The sequence below is a fragment of the Vombatus ursinus genome, unplaced genomic scaffold, assembly GCF_900497805.2.
Source record: "Vombatus ursinus unplaced genomic scaffold, bare-nosed wombat genome assembly UNPS02014768.1, whole genome shotgun sequence".
Classification (NCBI taxonomy): Eukaryota; Metazoa; Chordata; class Mammalia; order Diprotodontia; family Vombatidae; genus Vombatus; species Vombatus ursinus.
Genome location: NW_020954546.1, coordinates 25,372,885 through 25,395,349, shown reverse-complemented (window position 1 = coordinate 25,395,349; position 22,465 = coordinate 25,372,885). Strand labels below are relative to the sequence as shown.

Sequence of the window (22,465 nt, the reverse complement as noted above, 5' to 3'; positions counted from 1 at the left end):
CTTCTTCTTCTTCTTCTTCTTCTTCTTCTTCTTCTTCTTCTTCTTCTTCTTCTTCTTCTTCTTCTTCTTCTTCTTCTTCTTCATCTTCTCCTTTTCTCCTCCTCCTTCCTCTTTCTCCCCCTCTCAGTGCCTCAGTTTTCGCCTCTCTATAATGAGGTTGTACATGACCTCCAAGGTCCCTTCCATCTTACCTTATGAACTAGCTGAATCAGAAGCCTAGGAAAACGTAAGTTGCTTGAGAGCAGGGGCTCTTTGGATCTTTGCCTTGGCCTCCTCATTACCAAACACAGTGTTTAGCATAGAGTAGGTACAATGTAAGTGCTCCCTAAAAGAATGACCGAATGCCTCTCTGCCCAGCGTCAGGCCAAGATTTGTGGGACGGCACTGGTCAGATGGGGGGATGGGGGAAGCCTGCATCAAGGTGGGCCATGAATGAAGGTGGGGAAGCCGTTCTCAGCAGCTGTCCTCCCCCTTCCCTCTCCTCCCCAGAGATCCCCATCTTCCACATCCTTAATGCCCGAATCACCTTTGGGAACCTCAATGGTTGTGATGAGCCTGTGACTTCTGTCCGAGGCAGCCCCAGCAGTGAAGCCCCATCCCCCAGCAGTGACAACTCCAGCATCAGCAGCTCCAGTTCCATGAGTGAGACACCTTCTCCTCTTCTGCTTGACCCCACCTGCACCCCGCAATCCCCTCCCTAGCAGCTTAAGGATCCTTGGTCTTCACTGCCCAAAGCCTTGGAGATGCCCAGTGTGGTTCTGAGGGGGGTTGGATATGAGGGAAGCTGAGCCACCGAAAGAACCCCTCACCAGGGGGGCTTCCCCCAGTGGTACAGTCAGATGAGTAATAGGCTGATGCCTGGAACTGGGTTCAAATCCTGACTAACATTTGGGCCTTTTTCTTCTTCTATAAAATGAGGGGGTGGGGCTAGATGATCCCTGAGGTCCCTCCCAGGTCTACACCCTGTGAATCCTGGTCCTTCTTCTACTCATGTCTCTCTCTCTCTCTCTCCCCATCACCCTGTTCTGCCCCCGCCTAGCATCGTGCCGAGGCTGTGAGATTGCACCCTCCCTGTTCGAGGCGCCCCGGGGGTACAGTGTCCTGGGCAGCCAGAGGGAGCCAGGCCGTGAGGAAGAAGACGATTTGTTGCAGTTTGCAATCCAGCAGAGCCTGTTAGAGGCAGGCAGTGAATATGACCAGGTGTGCCCAGCTGGCAGTGCCTGCTTCTGGCTCAGTCTCTTCCTGGGCCTGGGGTGGAGGCAGGGCACCCTCTGGGGCCACACCATCCATCAGCGAGACCCAGGGACTGAGTGGGTCAGTCCTTCCCCAATCCTTGCCCACTCCCTTCCCTCAGGGGAAAAGCCCAGAAGGCCTTATGCTGGGGATGGGAAAGGAGTAGTGATTTTTTTTGGGGGGGGGGTGGGTGACTTCAGGGTCAGGTTAACATGCCCGGTGCCCCCTCTCCCAGGTCACCATCTGGGAAGCGCTGACCAATACCAAGCCTGGCACCTACCCCATGTCCCAGGAAGGCCGAAGGCCGGACAGGTCAGTGACAGAGGGACAGAGGGCACCAGGTGGGGCCGAGTGGGAGTTCTGGGGTTCCAGCCAAAGCCCTGGGTGGGCCCAAGGTAGGGGAGAGGGATTGGGGATTTCTCTCCCAGACCCTTCAGGGTGCCTGATTCCCTGCCCATAGTGAGCAGGGCAAAGGGGTTAGAGCCCCAGGGCACCCCCCTCCCCATACCCTAGGCAGGCTGCGCTCCATTGAAGCCCAGGTGCTGGGGGTGGAGGGCCCCCCTTCCCAAGGCTTTTGGTGGAAATACCTTTTCAGATTGGGGCAGCCTCTCAGAAGCAGGCCAGACAAGTCCCCCAAGCCTAGGCAAAGGTCAGAATGTCCCTGAACCAATTTAGTGTAAGGGAAAGAGTTCTGGATGGAGATTCCAGTCCCAGGACCTGGGTTCACGTTCTCCTTCTCCTGCTTCCCAGCTACCGGACTTTGGGCAAATTATTTCCTCTCTCCAGGCCTCAGTTTCCTCAAGTGTAAAATCAGGGAGTTTGACTAGCTGGTCTGTGAGGTCCCGTCTAGCTTTACCTCTAAACCTCCCTGGGCCTCAGTTTCCTCCTCTGTAAAATGAGTGGGTTGGCTTAAGGGGCCTGTGAAGTTCCTAGCAGTGACCCACATGGGATCTTAGTCACTGTTCCTCTGGCCTCCCCCACGGAAAGAGCGAAAAGGGCAGGGTCAGTTGGAATGTATCACCATTCTCCTCTCCCCACAGGGCACCCCAGCACACTCCCCAGCGGCAGCCCGGCCCCCCGGGCCCCCCAGCCTCCGCCCCCAGCCCTGGCGGCCCCGGCCACGTCTTCCCTAGCTACGATGAGCAGCTTCGTCTGGCCATGGAGCTGTCGGCCCAGGAACAGGAGGAGGCTGAACGGCGGGAGCGCCAAGAGGAGGAAGAATTCAAAAGAATCCTTCAGTTGTCACTGACTGAGCAGTAGCCCCCGTGGCCCCCCCTCTACCCCTCCCCCCCCCCACTCCCCAGGCAGGGACCTCCGCCTCCAGCCTCATGGGGACCGCTCCGCAGGGTGCTAAGGCTGGGGGATGCCCACTGTGGATCAGAGCCCAGGACAAGCCCTCCCCACTGGCTTGGTGGAGGGCGGGGCCCGGACGTGACTGAAGGGGAGGGGAAGGACATCCCCCCCACCTCAACCCCTATCCCCATCCCCACACTCAGATTGAGCCACTGGGAGGAAGGGGAATGGGATGGGTCCAGAACCGAGCCTCGTAGTGCTGGGAAGCACTGGGAAGTTGGGACCGTGGACAGAGTAGGGTGACCAGAATTCCGAGATGGTGACTGGATCGGGGGATGGGCGGGGGGATGGACGAGGGGAGGCGCTGGGGTGGGGGAATGGCCAGGCAAGCCTAGGAGGTCCAGAGCAGAAGGGCCTCGAGCGCACCTGTGGGGGCGGGGTCAAGAGAGCCTCTTTGGCCCCCGGGCACGTGTGGCTCTGACTCATTCTTCGCTGGCTGTGCCCTGGCCTCCTCCCCAGCCCTTCCCTTGGTGGGCAGGGTGGGCCTTTCATTGTCCCTCTTCCACTCATGATTCAAGTACCCTTCCCAGAGCAGCACTAGGGGGGCAGCTCGGATCCAGGATAGGTGGAGGGATAGGCGAGCAGGAGGCTGTCTGAGCCCTGGCCCCTTTGCCCCAATACTGACTCCTTACCTGCTTACTCTGCCCTGGGGAAACGTTCTTAGACCCCTTTCCATATCTGGCCCAACCCCCGGGGGGGGGGAGGGGTGCCCAGCTCCACCCTGTGTGCTCCACCCCAACACAAACCAGCACCTCGGAGGGGCCTGGCCCCCCTCGACCCCTCCCTGAGTCAAGTGCACTTAGCTGGGCCTGGGCGCCTTGGGCGCTGCAGCCAGCTCTCCCTTCCCCACCCCTCCTGGTTCTCAGGGTGGCCCTGACCTCTCCCAGGTGGCGGGGCACAACGCTAGAATCCATGCCTGGGGGCTGGCGCTGCCCCCTCCATCATGGGCTACAAGAGCAGGGAGGAGGGCAAAGTGTCACCCCCACCGTATGTGGTGCCCCCTCCTCAATGCCGGGGAGGGCCCAGGCTGCCCTCTGGTGTCTCCGAGGATGGGTGGAGGGGGTATACTCGGCATAGGGTCTCCAAGAGCCCAGGTCATGAGATCTGGGGTTGAGATGGTAGTGGTGGAGGTGTGGTGTGTGAGGGGGTTACACCCAGCTCCCCTGATGCCCCCTGGCACCACATGCCCCCTCCCCAGCCCCCACCCCCACCAGCTGCTGCTATCCCACCCCACCCCTGCTGAGGGTGCAACCACAGAAACCTTCCACCCAATGGTGCTAACTCCTCCCTGCTCTCCCCTTCCCCACCCAGCCCCAAGAAGCACAGACCCCCGGGCAAGGGTCCCGATGCACACAACCCCCCACCCCCATCCCCAAAGGACTGGCTCACACTGTGAGAAGGGCCTGCCCAGCCAGACAACTCCAAATACACACACACACACACACACACACACACACACACACACACCAAAAAAGCAACAAGATTGAACCCTCCTGTTCCACCCACCTCTCCCTGTCATTCCCCCACCCTGGGCCAGGGACACTCCAGCAGAAGAGACACAAATAAAACAAAACAAAAAGGCATTAAAACCGGCAGTTCTCCTACTGAGACTGATTTTATTGCGAAAGCCCATGGGGAAGTGGGGGAGGAGGCTGGGCACTCTCCCCACACATGCAGGGGTTGTTTGGAGGTCTGGCCTCACTCACTCAGGGCCCTCTTCCCCAAGGAGGGAGGGAGAGAGGGGCCGTTCCTGGGAGGGACCTTTGAAGCCCTCCTGCCCAGCTACCCTAAGGAGGCAATAAACCCGGGGTGTGGTGCGGCTGGTGGAGCAGCTGGTTCTCCAGCCGCCACCCAGGCACACGAGGAGTCCACACTCCCCTTGGGAATCCTGGGACAGGATTGATTGTGTTGAGCCATTTAAAAAGTGCTTCGCTCTCTCTTTGCCCAGCTGGTCCCTTCTAGGGCTCAGCAGAACGAAAGCCTTGAGAAGATTTAAAGATAAATGTCTTTCCTCCTCTTCCAAGCCTCTTCTTTAGGCTAAATGTCTGTTCTCTCAAGGGGACCTTCTATCCCATGATTTCAAATGCTCTCACTTATCTGATGTGCTTACAGTTTGTCCTCCCTAAAATGGACCGGATGCCCCAGATGTGGGATGAGGAGGAAAGCAAGCCGCGGATGCATCCCAACATTTCATAGGCACCAGGGGCTGGTGAGGAGAAGCAGTCACCCTAGTTTCTTCTGCATCCCTCCCTAGGAGATGCAGCAGCTGTGGGCAAAGGAGCAGGGGTCCCCTGACCCCCCCCCCTCCGGTGATCCACGAGATGGAAGTTCCATCCTTTTCAGCCAGGCACCTGACCTTCAGCCCGAGGCCGGCCCAAACCCTCTGTCTCATTCAATTTTGGTCCACAGACAGACATATACACACACGCTAGACCCAGGCTGAGTATTTAATAAAATATTTAATTTTTCAATCCTCCACAATTTCCTTTTTAAAGAGCAGAGCCCATGATGGGGGGCAGGGAGAGACAGGGGCAAGGGAGGATGTGGACAATCCGCTCCATTCCAAGCCATACCTTCACACCTAGAATAGTGTGAAGTGAGGGTGTGTGTGTGTTGGGGGGCAGCCTTCACACACCAGGATAGGAGCCCACGTGCTGTTGGGGAGATGGGTGGTGAGATCTGAGGTGGAGGAGGGGATGGCACCCAGCCATGGGTGAGGGGCCTGGAAGGTCCCTCCAGGCTTCTGTCCTTTCCTGTGGGGTTTTTTCCCACTTGCCCAGCCCAGGGAGAAAGCCCGCCCCCCTTACCCCTTCAGTGATGAAGTAGAAGTCTCTGCTTTCTGTGATCTCCCACACTGCCGTTGGAGTCAAGCTCCTACCTCAGAGCCCAGCTAATGTGAAACCTCTACCTCCTCAGGCCTCCTCTAACCCCTGTAGTGGCTGGGGAGAGAAAGGGAAGGGAAGGAAAAACGAGGGCAGAAGAGGCCATTCCCCACTAACCACCACATTCCCCAAAGGTGTGTCCTGATCTCTTCTCGTTTCCCCTCCCCTGCCTCTACCACCAGAGTTTGCCTAAAAATTCCACTCTCAACACTCCTGGCCCCCACAGTCCTTCCTTTGTCCTCAGGTCAGATCCCAAGTCTCCCCCAAAAGAATGTAAGCTGTTTGAGGACAGGGATAATTTCATTTTTGTCTTTTCTGCTTCACACACAGTAAGAGCTTATTAAATACTTGTTGATTGATTGCTAACAATGTCCCTCAACCCCACTCCTGAGGGGGTATAGAGTGTTGCCTTCCTACTCCCTCCCTCTCTGGACACACAAGGTTGGGGGTGAATGTCCCATTGAGAGGGGCTGAATTCCTCTCTCAGAGGTGAACCCCTCAAGGAAAAGGCCACGATTCACACCCCATTCCCCATTTGAAAGTTGGGGAAAGCATTCTACTCTCCTTAGCCTCCGCTCTATGGGGTGCAGTCCCCTGGATTGAGTTCACGGCCCCCCCAATCCCACCTAGGCTCTCACCTCCCATCCTGGGGTTAGAGGAAGGGAGGTGGGAGCAGGAGATGGGGACTGGGGTGGGGGGCAAGGCTAATCAGTGTCCTCGACAAATTCACAAAGCATGTTCTCCAAGGCTGTGATTCTCTCTTCCTGAGCCTGAACCCTCTCCCGGAGGGACTTAATTTCCTCAAGCAATGCCTCCAGGGTCTGTTGCTGCTGCTGCTGCTGAAGGGAAGGTGAGAAGGATACGGGGTGTCAGAAAGGCCTCTGCTCCCCACTGAGGTGAGGGTCCAGGAAGGAAGTGATATGGGGGACCACTGAAGGTGAGGTCTGGCAGGAAGTTCCCCAAGTGTCTCTTAGGATCTGAGATCTCCACCTGGAAGGGTCCCTGCTCCCAACCCAACCCCTTTTGCAGAGGAAGATCCTGAGAGCCATAGAGGTGTCTGGTAAAGTGTCAGAAGTGGGATTTAAATGAAGGAATATCATGATTTAGGTCAGAAGCAGGATTTGAACCCAGGGCCTCTGATACCAAAACCAGTGTTCTTACTGCTGTCCCATGCTAGTTCCCGAGATATCTAGGCTAACCCCTCTTTTTTAATACAGAGAGAAACCAAGGCTCAGTCAGGGGCTGAGGGTAAGGGGAGCTCAAGGAGAGGATGGAGCAGTTAGGGTCCATGCTCACCGAGAAGGAGGTATCGCTGGCTGACTGGCTGCGTCTCGGGCCAGCGGGTGGCCGAACATCCAGGATGTTGCGCTTGGTGACCCGAAGTTCTCTGCTCTTGGGGGGCACATAGCCATCCCGCAGGGAGATCAGCACAGGGTCCGCATCCTGGCCTGCTAGCCATTCATCTGCCTCCAAGGCTGGCTCAGGGCCTGGCGTGTCAGGGTACAGGTCATCCTGGAACAGGTCTGACTACACAGGATGGGGGAGGGATGTGGAAGAAGGAGTTGAGCCTCCTGAATCTGACCATGCCAAGGTGGAGTGCCCTCCCCCTGAACAAATCTTCACCTCCTGCTCCATAGCACGGGCTGCTCTCTTCAGTGTCCTACAGCCCTAGGCAATGTCCTCCTGAGTTATAGTACTCAGTATAGGGATGGGGATGGGCATCTGATTTCCGTGACAGAGGGAACTCCCAAACGAGGAACTCTCTCCACCAAAGCAGGTTGCCAACTTTCTCTACAATGAGTGTTTGAGAGGTGCCCAGGGTGATATGAGGTTAAGTGCCTTGAGCAGGGTCACACCAGCCATCCATTTGCATCAGAAGTGGGACTACGACCCTGGTCTTATGGGCTTTAAGCCGTCTCTAAGGAGCCACCCACAAAGCACTCACTTTCCCTATTACTCCCAATCAGAAGAGCACCATATGTTGTCTTAGATCAGGGATGCTTCCCTTTTTTTGTCACAGACCCCTTGGGCAGCCTGCTGAAGCCCATGGACCCTTTCTCAGAATCATGGTTTAAAAAAGAGGTTCCTTAAAACCCATAATTAAAGAAAATGGTAAATTTCAATGAGATGATAGTGGAGAATAAAGATCTAGGCTTTTTGGTCCCGTTCGAGTTCACAGTCCCCTTAAGGAATCCAAAGAGCCTGGTGTCAGAGAGCTGCCTCAGGCTCTGAGAGGCTCTCCCACGGTGACAGGGCTAGTTCTCTCTGGTAATATTTACATCATACATCACAAACATTTACAGAACCTTTCTTCCCATTTATCCTATGAAATAAGCAGCTTGAATATTTTTATTTCAGGTGAAGAAACTGAGGCTCAGAGAGGCAAGGGTCTGAATCCCCCCCCCCCAGTCCAAGAGATCCCTCACCTTTCGGGGTACAGTCATGATGACGGGCTCACACTTCCTTTCATGCAGCTTGTAGAATCTGGAGGATGGGCAAGGCTGAGGTCTCACCGGCTCTAGAAAGCCTTCTCCCTCCCCTCCCCGCCCCAGCTACCCTTCTTCCAGCTCAGCCTCAGCTAGAGTTAGCCCAGGAAGGGGAGCATCCTCCTTCCCCCACCTCCCAGAGGAGAGAGAAAGTCATTCCCCAGGAAAGGATCACTCTCCCCATAGACTCTCAACACCTCAAGAGCAGGGATTGTCTCATGTTTGTGTCTTCATACTGCCAGCCCCCAGGGCAGTGCCCGAAATAGAGTAGGCACTTAATAAGTGTTTGCTGATTGATCCAACTGGACCACATATTTAGAGTGGGGAGTGACCTAAGTCAAAACCCTCAGTCCAATACTTCACCCTCATTTTTACAGAAGAAGAATCCAAGGTCCAGAGAACTCATGGGATCATAGCTTTAAAACTAGAAGGAACCTCAGAGAGCATCTAGGTTCAGCCCTTCATTTTACAAAGAAGGAAACTGAGGTCCAGGGAGGCTAAATCACTTGTCCAAGGTCACACAGGTAAGATTTGAACCCAGGGCCTTTGAGTTCACATCCAAGACTTTATTGTACCATGATGTGTGTGTCTGTGTGACTGGGGCTGTCTCGAGCTGGGCATCCTGCAGGTGGGGAGGGGGAAGGGAAGGGCTGACCTGGCAATTTCACACTTGCTGACATCCAGGCCCCTCTTGGGCATGAAGCCCATGCCTCGCTGCGGCTCCTTGCTGCTGAAGGTGTTCAGGTAGTGGACAAAGGGGGGTTCGTCGGTGATCTCAAAGTACCGGATACTGCTGTCCCCCTGCAAAGCCCACTTCAGGTCAGGGCTTGGGCTCCCCCCTCCCCAGGAGTGTGACTCTCCTCACTTCGATGCCCAGAAATCCCAGGCTGTCCCCCTCCCATCCTTTACCTGCTGGTCTGTAAGGTCTTAAAGTCGAGAGCTTAAAGGGACCTCAGAGCTCCCTCATCGGCCCCACCCTCTCATTTTATGAAGGCCCAGGGAAGTACGGTAACTTGTAGCAAGCAGCAGGGTCAGAACCCAAACTCGATTCCTTTGGGTCCAAATCCCCTATTCTCTCCCCTACACTATGGCTCCAGAGAGTGGTCTGAAGGGAAGTGCTTTGTCCCCTTTGGGGGACTCAGGGGTGGGGAGGGGTTGGTTCATAAGACTGGAACCCCTGGAAGGGTATGGTTGCAGGGTCCTAGGATCATGTGTCCAGTGAATCTAACCTACTTTACAAAGGAAGAAACCAAGACACAGAGATAGGTAGTGGGTGACCTCGCCACCATGCCTCCCCCCAGTAGAATGCAAGCTCGTTGAGGGCAGGGACGGTGATGTTTTTGCCTTTGCATATCCAGGCTCACTTAATAAATGCTCGTTCATTGATTGAGGAATGAATGACATAACAGCCCAGCCTGTCCTCTTTCCACCTCCCCCCAGTGTCCATCTCCTTGCCCACCAGGTGCTCACCTTGCCACACAGATAGACTATGCTGGAATCGGGGTCATAGAAGGGAAGCAGGACCCCATTGCTGGTGTCCATCTCCTGGAGCGCCATGGGTTCCTCAAAGTTGTTCTGGGTGGAGCACAGGGGTTGTGATCAGCCCCGCCCTATCCCCCTGGACCACCTGCCCATGCTTTGGCATCCGAACCCCTTCCCCGTGGGAGTTGGCGAGTAACTCAGCTGCAAGGCTCCCAATGACCACCAGAGGTCAGCACACAGCGCCCTTCTTAGCACCAACACACGGCTCTCCACCCCCAACCCTGCTCTCGCCCGCCCGGAGCATGCTGGCTGATGGAGAGGGACTGACTACGACTGGATGGCCTCCATTTTACAGAAGAGGAAACTGAGGCCCAGAAAGGGACAGGCCCTGCCCAAGCTTACGCAGGAGGGTGAAGCTGGGATTCATCAGCCCCCCATTCTGTCCGCTCTCCCGTCTTCCAAGAGGAGAGCTGAGGGTGCAGGGCTATTCCCCTCACTGCCCTCCATCTCCCACCAACTCTCAGCATGGCACCCCCCACCACTCCCCCACCACTCCATGCAGACAGCATCACGCCATCCCCTGGGGACTTGGCATCACCAGGCAGGTAGAGCCTGGCGAGGGCTGAGCTACACAGAGCCCTCAGAGGACCTGGGGGCTGAGGTCAGGGGCAGGGGGGAGTCAAGAGGGTGGCAGCTCCCAACATCCCCTCCCTTAGGGTGAAGGCAAAGAGGACGCGAAGGCAGGGCCAGGCTGAGCCAGAGCCAGACAGAGGTCGAGCTGGAGAGCTCAGAGGCCATCTGCTTCAATTCTCTCGTTTTACAGAGGGGAAATTGAGGCCCAGAGAGGTTAAGTGACTTAAAGGATCCTTGTTTTATGACTTCAGAGACCACTGAGTGGCAGAGTCAGATCCTTCGACTCTGAATCCAGCAAGGATCTAAGTGTGTGTATCTGGGGCCCCCAGAGCCCCAGGAGGGGGAGGTGTGCCTGCCCAACCAAGATGCCCAGTCCCTGGGGCACACACCCCATGCCACCAGCTGCGTTACCGGGTCCCACAGGCCCAGCTCACGCTGGCTCATGCGGGTAAATCCCGTGGTGAAGATGTGACCTTGGCGTGTGAAGACGGCCCGCATGGGCCTCATCCCTTCATGGGCAGCAAACCTTTCCTGGGGGAGGGCAGCAAAATGGGGGTGGGAGCAGGGAAGGGGGAAGGAGACAGGAGCACAGTGTTATCCAGCTTACCACCCTGGAGGGGAGGGAGGACCCTGAGGCCTTGGAAGGACGAGGGGTGGGGAAGAGGGTCTGGGGCAGCAGCTCCTAATTCCAGCAGACTCTGTGTCCCTCTGCCAGGAGATCACTCAGGATGCTCCCGATCCAGAGGGGGGCCTTTTGGTCCAATGCCCCTCCTGCTCATCTGAGGGCATGGGGTGGCAAAAGACACTTCCCTCATGCCCTGGGGCTCCCTCTGCCTTGGCACTGTCCTTTCTGCCCTGCTATCTCCCAGCATGGTCCCCCGGGTTCCCCCTGAAGCCAGGGTGGCCTAGCATGGTTCCGGGGGCCAGAGATAGCAAACCTCTCCTCCTTATCCTACCAGGTCCCACAGTGCAAGCTGCCGTTCACTCATCCTGCTGAAGCCGGTGCTAAGCAGCTTCCCGTTGGCGGTGAAGATGGCCCGCATCGGACGGGCACCCTCGTGAGGCCGGGCTCGCTCCTGCTCGCAGGGTTAGGGGGTTAGAGCAGCCCGCCTTTCCAGCCTCCCTCTCACCCCCCAGTATCCACATCTGCCCCAGACACACACACACACACACACACACACACACACACACACATGGCCAGGCACATAAGCCTGAGGACCCCTAGGTATGGACACAACACATATGAGGAAGCATGAAGACATGTCTCACCAAAACATAACACGTGCCATGCCACACATGTGTGCATGGACAAACACATATGCACACTGATGGTAAGGATTAATGCATGAGGCCAGTGACCCAGGCACCTCTCAGGAGTCAAAAGCAGGCTGGGAGCTGGGGCAGGAATTAATTAATAAGTGTTTACACAGTACTTTACAAGGCGTGCTAAGCCCTTCACATACATTACCTCATTTGAGCCTCACAACAACCTTTTGAGGCAGGGACTGCATATATTATCGCCCCCACTTTATAGATGAGGAAACTGAGTCTCAGAGCAGTTAAGTGACTAGCCCAGAATTATACAAAGGCAAGATTTGAACCCAGGTCTCTCCTGACTCTAGGTCAAGCTAGCTGCTCTGTCCCTAATTATCTCACCCCCAAAGGCCTGGGGCAGGAGGGATGGAGCCTCAAAGCAACAGCCTTGATTACTAAGGCTGATGGGGACCAGGTTTGGGGGGTGCTGGAGCCAAGAAGGGAGTAGCTGTCACAGGAGCCAAGCCCCTTCTGCACCCCCCTTACCAGTGCAGAGCTCTGAGCATGCTTCGATAGCCCTTTCCCGCCCCTTGGAGAGGCTGGGAGGTTGTCAGGTCAGAGAGGAGGGCTCTCCTGGGCTGCTGGCCTCAATTGGATGCCGCTGGTAGGATGAAGCTTCCTATTCCCACTCCCGACCTCCCTTCTTGCTTCTCTTGTCCCAGCGTCTAACCTAGAATCCCCTATTAGGGTAGGGAGCAGAGGAAGGGAAAGGGAGAGGAGCTGAGATAGAACCAGGGGTCAAGGGCTGGGTGCCAAGTGGGCCAGCAGAGACCTGGGGGTCAGGGTTTCAATGCCAGGTAGCTCAGAGGGCCAGGGTTTGACTGCTAAGGAAACAGAAGGCTTAGGATCTAGCTCCTAAGGACATTAGAGGGCTGGAGGGTCAGGGGCCCGGGTACCAGAGGGGCCAGAGAACTGTTGGTCAGAAGATTGGGTACAAGGTTGGGAGGGCAGACTGCTGGAGATTCAGGGGCTAAGTGTTAGAGTCATGGGCAGGTTGGGTTTTAGGGGTCTCAGGGAGAGAGAAAGTCAGGAGGCTCGGTGCCAGGGGGCATACGGATTGGGCACAAGGAGGGTCTTTAGGCGGGTGCTAAGGGGGTCACAGGATGAGAGTATCAGGGAGTCACGGGGCTGGGGACTAGTGCAGGCAGGTGCCAGAAACTCCTGACGCTTATGGAATGTTTCAAGGTCTCATCTGATTTTCACAGCTGCCCTGCTGTGCAGGGTGTGGGAGCACAGTCATCATCCTCACTTTGCAGTTGAAGAAGGAAGGGCTCAGAATGGTGATTGTTTAAAGGAACACAATCAGTGGGGTATGGGGCCAGGATTGGGGTACCCAGGTCTTTTGGACTCCAGGTCCAAAGATCTTCCTCATATACAGGCATGGGTATGGGTAGGAGTGGGAGCTAGGTGTCAGGGGCAGTAAGATGATTGCAGCGTCAGCTGGATGGAGCGATTGGGGTCTAGGGAAATAGAAGGCTGAGAGGGTCAGAGGAATGAGAAGTCAGGGTGGCAAACTAGAGATCAGAGGTTAGGCATCATGTGAGTCAGAGAGCTGAGAGTTAGGGGGCTGAGTGCCAGTGGAACAGAGGGCTGGGATGGGTCAAAAGCTTAAGGGGAGGGAGAATGAGTTGCTGGGTGCTAGAGGAAGGAAGGTCATGTGCTGGAGGAGGACTGGTGAGTCAGGGAGCTGAATCTGAGGGGAGTCAGAGGGCTCGGTGCCAAGGTGCTAGGGGTCAGAATGCTGAGTGCTGGGGGCACCAGAAGCCTTGGGACTGACTGTTAGAGAAGACTGAGGGTCAGAGATCAGAGCTGGGGTGACAAAAGAGTCGGGGGCAGGGGGCACAAATGACTGGGGTTGTTAGATATCTGGGGGTGCTGAAGAGGTCAGAGGACTGGGAGCTGAGTGTTAGAGAAGGTTGGGGGTCAGACTCTGCAGGCTAGGCTTCTGGGGGAGTCAGAGGCTGGGGAGCTGGATGCTATAGGAGAAGAGGCCTGGGTGTCAGGGTACTGGGGGTATAGAGGACTAGAGGTCAGGGCATCATGTGCAAGGGATCATGGGGCTAGGAGGTACTGGGTCTCAGGGGCTCAGTGACCTGGGGAGGTGGGTGAGAAGGTTGGGGTTCAGGGAACTGGGTGGGCGGGGGTCAGAGGGTCCTAGAGGAAGGGCATTGTCTCACTCACCGCCACCACCTGGCCCTTTCGGGGGTCGATGACTCTTAGCGTCTTGTCTTTGCAGGTGGTACTGAGCAGGCTCCCGTTGGCATTCCAGCAGACGCTGTGGATGACGTCGGGGTGCATGTCATCCAGGCTTAACAACATCTCCCCTGTTCCCACATTCCAGATGATGATAACATTGTCCCCTCCTGTCCAAGAGGAGCCACAGCTGTCACCAACACAAGGCTGGGGGGGGTGATGTGGGGACAGGGGAGGGAACCCACCGGGGCAGTGGGGGCATCAGGATTAGTAGGTACTAGAGTCAGAGGGAGATGACTAGTTGGCTTTCCTTCTCCCAGATGTCTGGGGCACAAAGATCCGGGGCTCTCTCCTCCCCACCTCCTTGAGCCCTACCTGGTACAGGTAGTGATCCCCGTACACCTTTGGAGAGCTGAGCCTGGGCAGGGGCAGCAGAACACGGGCTGTTGCTCCCACGGGATCATACCTGCACTGAGCAGTACGTTCCGGGCTGTGGGGTGCCAGGAGAGGATGCCCACACGTTTGGAGTGGCCTTCCAGCGTGACAATGGGCTCTGTGATGTTCCGGACGGGGGTGTAGTCTGGGATCTGCCATACCTGGTAAGAGAAGAGAGAATGTGAGCACCCCAAGAGACTCTAGACACAGGAGGGTAGCAGGCGGGGACCAAAGGATCAGAGGATTGAGAGCTGGAAGATACCCTGTAACTCCATTCCCCTCATGTCCCAAGTCACACATGTAATAACTACTTAATAACCAAACAAATTCTATGTTACTAAAGTCGAATAATTTATGCAGCTCTTTGGGGGTCAAGGACTTTATACACATTAACACATGTGTTCCTCACAACATCCTTGGGAGGCAGGTACCATTTGTTAGCCCATTTTGCAGATGAAGACATTGACTCTGAGTCAAGCTGGTGTCTGAGGCAGGATTTGAATTTCCCTTTTCCTCTGTGGTGCCAGGCTGCTGGGATTTGAGCCCAACTCCAATGACTTTATCCCCCTCCCCCATCTCTTTCTGCTGCACCCCACTACCTCTAGGAGGGATGTGACAAAGAAAAGACAGGACAGAAGGACAGACCCTTCTCTCGACAATTCACGGCTCCTTGGGGCTGTTTACCTCCTGGTTCTCTCTGTCCCTTTTGACTCCTGGCCCAGGAGGTGATGGACAGAATTCTGGGTAAGGGAACTTCAGTGCCAGCCAGGAGTGGGGGGAGAACGGTTTGGCTCCCGGTGGAGGCAGGTGCCTCCCCCTGAGTCACCTCCCTCCCAACTCTTCCGCTTGGCTCCAGTTACCCGGAGCTCCGTCTCCCCCTTGCACATCCTTCCCCACCCCCACTCCCACGGCTGTAGATATAATTAGTGCTGACTGGTGCACTCTGGGAGGAAGAGAGCTCCAGCCCCGACCCAAGGTAACAAGGCTCAAAATAGCTCCTGAGCCTTGTTGGGGGCTCCTGGACCCAGCACCTCGCTTACCTCCCCTGCCTAAGATGTCCCACCCCCCTCTGTCCCACCCCGTGCTCCCATGAGATTGAGGCACTCGCCCCCACCCCTACCATGATAGTGGTGTCCTCAGAGGCACTAGCAATCACGCTGTCATTGTGGGGACACCAGTCTATGTCCAGCACGGGCGCTGTGTGTCCATTGACTGTTGGGTGGTTCTTGTCCACGCGTCCTGTCTGTGGAGACCAAAGAACCAAGTGGGAGATGTTCCATGCCCGCCTCCTGCCCTTCCTCCAGAAGTCCCCACTTCGGGACTGCTCAACTGCCACCTTCTTGAGAAAGACTTTCCTGATGCCCCCGAGACTAGGGCCCTCCTTCCCTCTCTAACAAAACTCGCATTAATTTTGTATAATTCTCTGTCTACTTAAAAATGCATAGATTGGCTCCACCTTTAGAATGTAAGTCTCTTGAGAGCAGGGGCTGTTTTATGTCTGTCTCTATACCCCCAGCACTTAGCACACAGTACCTGGAGTAGAATAGTCACTTAACAAATGCTTGCTGATTGATTAATAGGGTGAGACAATATCTATTTCAATTCTTCTTCTCCCCTTGCTCCTTTAGGGGACTGACTCCAAGGACTCCACAGGATCCCACCTTCCTCCATCTCACTTTCAGAAATGAGACTTTCAGATCACACAGCTTCCCTTCCTCAGTTTTCCCTAGCTCCCTTTCTGTGCTTCACCTCCCTCCCTCAGGAGTCCCATCCTGGTTTGGGGTGAGGGACCCTTTCCATCACAGGAAAAAAAAAAAGAAATCATAGTCAGACAGAAGGTTAGAGCTGTGAGGGACCTTTAAGTATCATCTTGTCTAATTCATTTTATAGAGCAGAAGAAGGATCCTGAGTTGTCTTGCCTGGAGTCACATAGCTAATTGATAATAGCATTTATGTAGCACTGAAGGGTTTCAAAATGCTTTATCATTTGTTTCTCAAAACAATCCCGGGTTGTAGGTATTATTATTAGACCTATTTTATGAATGAGGAAACTAAGGCTGAGACAGGTTGGGGTTATATAGCTAATGTAGGTAGGATTTGGACTGTCTTTCTGACTCCAAGTCAAGCTTTCTATCCACTGTGCCATCTAATTAATGTCAGCCAGGGGTAGAACTCGTGTCTCTTTCTGGAACATCCAAGACCCAAAGTCTAGGTGATCTGGAGGGAGTGGGAAGGGGTCTGGAGCTCCATTGATAAGAAGTGGTCAGGCTCTAGAAGCCCCTTAAAAGGATCATAGAATTTGGGGCTTGAAGGGACCTTACCCACTGTTCACCAGTTATATCACTTACAAAACACAAGCGTTTGTGTAGGGGTCCCATGCCTGGCCCCAGTACTAAGAGCGCAGTACTCATCCCTGGCTGTGACTCAGCCAAGGGGGAGGAAGGGGAGGTCACAGGTGCCCTGTGGGCGCCAGGGAGGAGCAGAGAGAGGCAGCTGTCTTGCCTGGGCAGTACATTGGTGGGGGGTAGGGGGAGAGGAGGGGGAGAAGGGACAAGGGACATACTGTGAATTGCCCGGTGGAAACCTGAGCTCTGGCCGTGGGTGCCATTGACTCCATTGTCCACATGTGAGTCACTGGTTATTGTAAGGTCTTTGCATCTTCCCCTTCTCCACCTCCCCTCAACAACTGCACTCCTCCTCTCCATTCTCCCCCCAAGTTGACGGGGCTGGAATCCCGGTCAAGGGCATGCCCTTGGGGAGCTGAATCTCAACATAGCAGGGAGGGGGTGGGGGGCTAGAACTGGACACAGCCATTCCCCAAGGCCCAGGGGCTACTCGGAGAAAGTAGAATCCTGAGTCACAGAAGTGACTTTCCTCTCACACAAAGGAAAAAGTGATGAGGGCTTTCTCTGAGCAGAGAGAGCCTACCACTTACCCCTAGGGCACTGAGATGCTATGGTTTGGGTTTAGGGCCTTGCCCTGGCAAGTGGGGAGGGATTTGGGATTCCAGTCCTGGTCATTATTAGGGGCTGCCTTCTCACACTCTGACCATGAAGGAACCAGAGGTATTTCTGTACCTTTCCCCTCCACCCCGCACCCCCAGGATGACAATTCCCTTGTGTATGCTGGGTGATATGCACAGCCTTAGGTCTCCACTGGTACCCTGAAAAACAGGTTCCCTAGCCTTAGCGGTTGCTCTGGGTTCTACTTCATAGCACAACTTCAGCTGGGAAAAGGAAACTCCCCATCAAGGCCCTCCACTGGTCCCATAGTCCAGTATGTCCATGGTCCTGCCTCTTTCCGTTGAATCCCTCAGGGAGAAGAGGAAGATGAGAGACAGATCATCTCAAGAACAGACTGCCTTCTCCCTACTTCCCAGAGCTGCCTGAGGGAGAGTGATTCTTGCAGTGAGGGGGAAAGCTTCCTAAGTCTCTGACTCCCAGAGATGTGAAGGAGTGCTTAACACCTCTATATTCCATGTTAATAGGAGTGTTCCCTCCAGCCCCTGAGATCCCAGGATGGGTGGGATGTCAGAGTTACCCAAAGAGTCGGATTTTGATTGGCATCAAGTCCATTCCCTTGAAATTAATGCCACCAAGAGGAATGTTTCTTATTCCCTCTGGGAGTCTGAGGGATGAAGGAGGAGGAGGAGGAAGGTTGTGTTCTAGTATGGACCTGCCACCAGGTGAGGAGGGCATCGAGGTAACTTAGGCAGAACAGGGAACCAGCCAAGTTATCCAATTGAACATAGTTATACGTTCTAGAGCCAGGGCACTGGGTAGAGCCAGTCCTGGAGCCAAGAAAACACAGGCTTCAGCACCTGCCTCTGCTGGTACACTGGCTGTGTGACCCTGGACAAGTCACATAGCCTCCATGCCCAGGGCATGAGCAGGTACCAATCTTTGGTGGGAAAGGGAGTTTCTTTTTCTAGGAGTTCCTAACACCAATGAAATCCAGTCTCTCTCCTGGCACTGGGATCGCTCCTTATTGTCACATAGGCAGTGGCAGAGCTGGGATTCGGACTCTGGTCTCCTAACTCTTAAATGGAGTGCTCCTACCACATCCTTTCTCTTTGGGGTGTGGGGGAGGGGAAGGTTCTAGAGGACAAAGCAGTCGCTAGTAGTCTGGTCCGATCCAAACGGAGATATCCTGGTCCCAGAGCATCTCCTCATCTTTGGTCTTCTCAATCTTTCCCCGGTCCGATTCCCCTCCCGTTCCGGCCAACTTGGACCCCCTCACCTTAGCCAAGGGCAGCACGATGAAGGCTCCGCCCCCTCCAGCCTCTACGATGATGGCCAGAAATTTGGGGTTGACAGCGCAGAAGGAGCTGTCCCATGTGACCTTGGACACTCGGATGTCCTCGTAGGTCTGCTCGGCTTTCCCGGCCTGGCCAAACACGTGCCGGAACTTGCTTTGCCGGACGACTCTCCGGCTCATGGCTGAGACGGGTGGAGGAGGTGGGCTTGGGAGAGAAGATGGGGGGTGGGCCTTAGTGCCTGGCGAGGTCTCCGCCCCCCCCCCCCCCCCCCCCCCCCGCAGTAGGCTCTTCCCACTTCCTCTACCCTCCCGTTGCTGGGTGGATCTGTAGTGGGTCTGGGGGAGTGAGTAGAAGGCAACATTGTAACAGGAAGTGCTGAAAAGGCAGGAAAATAGAACAGAAGGACTGAGGTGGGCACAAGGAGGGTGGCTAGGACCTGACGCTCTGTGAGGAGAAGGGTATGTGGCCAGGGGCTAAGCATCATAGCTTCAATGCAGGAAAGGATCTCAGAGCTTAAAGAGGAACTGCATCCCACAGAGCCAGCCACTAATCCAAACTGGGGCCTTTGTGAGTGGGAGGAAGGGTGTCTGGGTTCCAGTCCCATTACTAGAGGGCTCTTTCCCCCTGCCTCAGTTTCCCCTCAGTGATATATTCGGGAAGCTCATCAACTATATGAAGGGGAAAGCATTGGGAATTCCCTGGAAAGGGGTGCGTGTGCATGTGTGGAGACTTCCTTCCCTCCCACTCCATCTTTCTCTCCCAGGTCCGAGGGAGGTTGGACATGGAAGGCCATACATTCAGCTGGCCTGAGGAGGGAAGAGGCACCAGCTCCCCTTTCCAGCGCTTGGCTCAGGGCTCGAGCTTGGGGTTGCCCATCCCCCCCAAGGATCTGGCTTCTCTCAGGTCATCAGCCTAGTCCTGGAAGATAGTGGCCTATCCTTTTCCTACAGGACAGAAGGTTATTTCTGATATCTATCCTAAATCCTTCCTGTTTTGCCTAGTTCTCTCAAGGAAATAGTGACTGGGTGCAGATTAGGAATTAGGACTCTCCTGCAGCACGGTGTGAATAGCTGAAGGAGAGGCCTAGCCAGTCCAATCCTTTCATTTTACAGATGAGGATTATAAGGCCCAGATAAGGGATAAGTGACTTACCCAAGGTCACAAAGATCTGAATCGGGAGTCAGTCTTCTTTTTTCTGTACCGCTCCATATTCCTATATCTTCCTAACCTTCCAAACTCTTCTTTTTCTCACACGAAAAATATCAACTCTTAAAAGCCACTTACTAGTGGTGTGACCTTGGGCAAGTCACTTAACTTGTCTGCACCTCAGTTTCTTCAACTGTAAAATGAGAGGGTTGACCTGGATGGGCTCTGAGGTCCTGTGCAGTTTTAGTTCTATGAGCCTATGACTGTCTGCGCTTCTTTTATGAACCTCATCTATCTTTCTTCCCCTTCATTCCTCCCCTTGGCTCTTTCCAAAGTCCCAAAACCTCCTTCGGGGGAAAAATCTCTCCCTGTGGCTCCCAACTCCCAATCCTACTCTTTCGTAGGCTCATAGGAATCATCTTGATCAACCCCTTCCTTCTACATTTGAGGAAACTGAGGCCCAAGGATGGGGAGTGACTTGCCCAAGGTTACATAAGGTATTAAGGTAGGCAACAGACGTGGATTTCCATCTCAGGATCTTTGACTCTAGAGCCAGAGTTGTCTCTGCTGTCCCCTGCTGCCACCTTTCTTGGGTCCAGTCCCTCTGCACTTGTCACACAAGCTGTCTACCCTCTGAGCCTCAGGCCCCACTTAACTCCATCTCTTTCATTAGGTAGGTACCTCCAGGCTACTGATAAAGGAAGAGGGGGGGGCAGTGGTCCTTGGCTTTAGGGACCCTGAGTCTCCCCCCAACCCAGATTTAACAGAGGAGGAGCAAGAAAAAGAGGCCACCCACCTATTTGCCATTCCCTCCAGGGACATGCACGGATGGCCCATGTGGGAACTCCCTGCTCTGGAGTTACTCAGCTCCCGACCGGCTGGCCTGTCCCCCACCTGCCCTGGCTCCTGGTACGGGCAAGGGTGGGGTGGGGTCCTGTGGGCCCAGGGCCTGGGCCACGGTCCTAATATAGCCACGGGCTCCCCTCTGTTCCACCCCGGTCGGTCCTGTGACCCACCCTAGTGGGCCGATGGGGGTGGGGGAGGGGGTTCTGGGGGCTAAGGAATATTGCGGGGGGTGGCACAGATGACGTCCCCGGTCCTGGTTCCCCGTAGTGACGGGGAGCGGGGCTGCGGTACCTGGTGCAGAGCCGGCAGCAGGGCCGGGCCGGGAGGTCGGGGTGTTGGGGGGTCCCCTCTCTGCCGCGGCTCTTCTGCAGACGGAATTTGACCGCAGCAGCGGGCTCAAGGCTCAAGGCGTCCGGGCGTTGGTACTCTGGCGGAGGCTCACCTCCGGCACGGGCTTAGAGGGGTCCAGGCTCCGGCGCCCCCTCGCTCTCTCCCCAGCCAGGCAGGGCTCCTTCGGTGCAGTGTCAGCTGCCGCTGCCATCAACCTGAGAGGGCGGAGCCGGGGCTCCAGAGCGGGGAGGGACAGGGCAGGGAGGGGCGGGGCCGGGCACCTCTCCCTTCCCTCTTAGTCCAAACCTTAGCTGCCTCCGCAAACCTTGACCTGTCCAAGGGCCCCTGTGGGGAAAGCAGGGCGCCCCTCCTGCTTCCAACTAGTGCAACTTTTTCCTTGATCAGAAAGGGAAACTGAGGAACGGACTTCTCCAGACCTTCTACCTCCCCCAGTGGTCTGGGATTCCTCCATAAGGGAGGGCGAGGAGCCCCGGGTAGGGGAGCCCGCACAGCGCCCCAGGGGCCTCCTCCATTGCTGGCCTGGCCGCAGGGGCAGACAGAGATCAAGGGCACCCGCAGCCGCCGCATTCCAGCCACAATTGCGCTCCCGATTTAGCTCTGCGGGGCGGGACTGGGCCAGGAAGGAGGAACATCTAGAGGCCAGGGGAGGGGGAGGGGCAGGCTGCAGTGAGGGTGGGGCCCTTCCTAAAGGCGAGAGAGAGAACGTTCACCCTAACCCCTTCTTCCACTTCTCCCCTGTCCCAATACTCATCCCGCCGCGAAGTAGAGGTGGGCAGGTACAGAGAGACCAGAGCCTGCCTGCGCTCTGTGGCAGCACACTGGTAGGCACCCCAGCCCCCAAATTCAGTACATACCTTACTCTTCAGCTGTTCCCCGGTGCTCCAGCGCGGAGGCTGGTAGAGAGCGGAGGAGGGGAGGTTTAAATAGAAGGGTACAATACTAGGACTGTGGATTTTAGGGGGCCCTGAGAAGAGGCAGATGAGGGGAAAACTGGCCCCATGTGATTTCGCATCATTCTGGATGTCCATGTTTCCCACAGGACCTCAGGCTTTGGGAACAGGAGCTGGGGAACAAGTCCTTGGGCGTAGGCTTCATGGGGCAGGGGGTGGGGCGCGTCTGTTATTTCAATTCTAGGCACAGACAGTATTAAGAAACCGGCAATATGTTTGGTAGGCCCTCGGACCGAATCCTGGCCGGGCCCAGGTGGTACCTCTAGCTCCCAGCACTGGCAGCGGTACTTAACAGGCAATTAACAACTGTCGAATGAAGGGAGAGAGAAAAACAGCCAACCTTGAACCAATCTCCCTTACTTTCTCTTCTGTAATCAAGGAAGATAAGGGGGAGCTTAAGGGGCAGACATCGTAAACCAGGGGTCATTGGTTGGATTATTTTGGAGGGGAAGGGGGAAGATTAAGGAGTGTCTGGTGACCCTTCCAGTGCTGAGGAAGCCTTCAGGGGGTTCACAAGATGCGTGGAGCCATCTGCAGCCCTTGGGCAAGGGAAGGAAAGGTTTTGCTTCATTTGCCGAATGAGAGGTTGGGTTAGAATAGGGAATCTTAATAAGGTCTTTGAGCTTGGTAACTGTATTTTAACATAACTGGTTCCCTTGATAATCCTGTGTATTTTATGCATTTAAAACCATGATTCTGAGAAAGGCTCCATAAGCTTCACCAGACTGCCTGCCAGAGGGGTTCAGACACACAAAAGAACCCCTGGGCTACAATGTTCTTTACAATCCTTTCCAACTCTGAATTCTACAATCCTATGAATGTACATTTCTCTCCCAGAGTTTATAGAAAATAAAATTCACTATACCTGGTCTGCTGGCTGGGGTCCACTGCCTGCATCTTTCT

General features: G+C 55.3%; 2 protein-coding genes across 4 annotated transcripts in view; one reads left to right on the top strand and one right to left on the bottom strand.

The window, feature by feature from the left end:
* Positions 1-2,493, top strand: part of ANKRD13B (ankyrin repeat domain 13B) — a 26,399-nt gene extending 23,906 nt beyond the window's left edge. The window contains exons 12-15 of the mRNA XM_027862321.1: positions 490-642; positions 1,040-1,200; positions 1,469-1,545; positions 2,274-2,493. Coding sequence (XP_027718122.1) covers positions 490-642; positions 1,040-1,200; positions 1,469-1,545; positions 2,274-2,493 — 611 coding nt within the window. The remainder of the gene's footprint in view (positions 1-489; positions 643-1,039; positions 1,201-1,468; positions 1,546-2,273) is intronic.
* Positions 2,494-5,037: 2,544 nt separating this feature from the next.
* Positions 5,038-20,787, bottom strand: CORO6 (coronin 6). Of its 3 annotated transcripts, none has more exons than XM_027862422.1 (11): positions 20,553-20,787; positions 18,251-18,473; positions 15,132-15,254; positions 14,043-14,172; positions 13,565-13,746; positions 11,026-11,145; positions 9,425-9,529; positions 8,610-8,755; positions 7,895-7,952; positions 6,765-6,995; positions 5,038-6,307 (listed from the first exon to the last, which is right to left on the bottom strand). In XM_027862422.1, the coding sequence occupies exons 2-11, from the start codon at positions 18,446-18,448 to the stop codon at positions 6,173-6,175; spliced, it is 1,428 nt and encodes a 475-aa protein (XP_027718223.1). In that variant the 5' UTR covers positions 18,449-18,473; positions 20,553-20,787; the 3' UTR covers positions 5,038-6,172. The 3 variants fall into 3 exon arrangements, with proteins under 3 accessions (XP_027718223.1, XP_027718224.1, XP_027718225.1); XM_027862423.1 differs by having other exon boundaries at positions 5,038-6,304; XM_027862424.1 differs by lacking the exon at positions 11,026-11,145.
* Between the last annotated feature and the right edge of the window lie 1,678 nt (positions 20,788-22,465).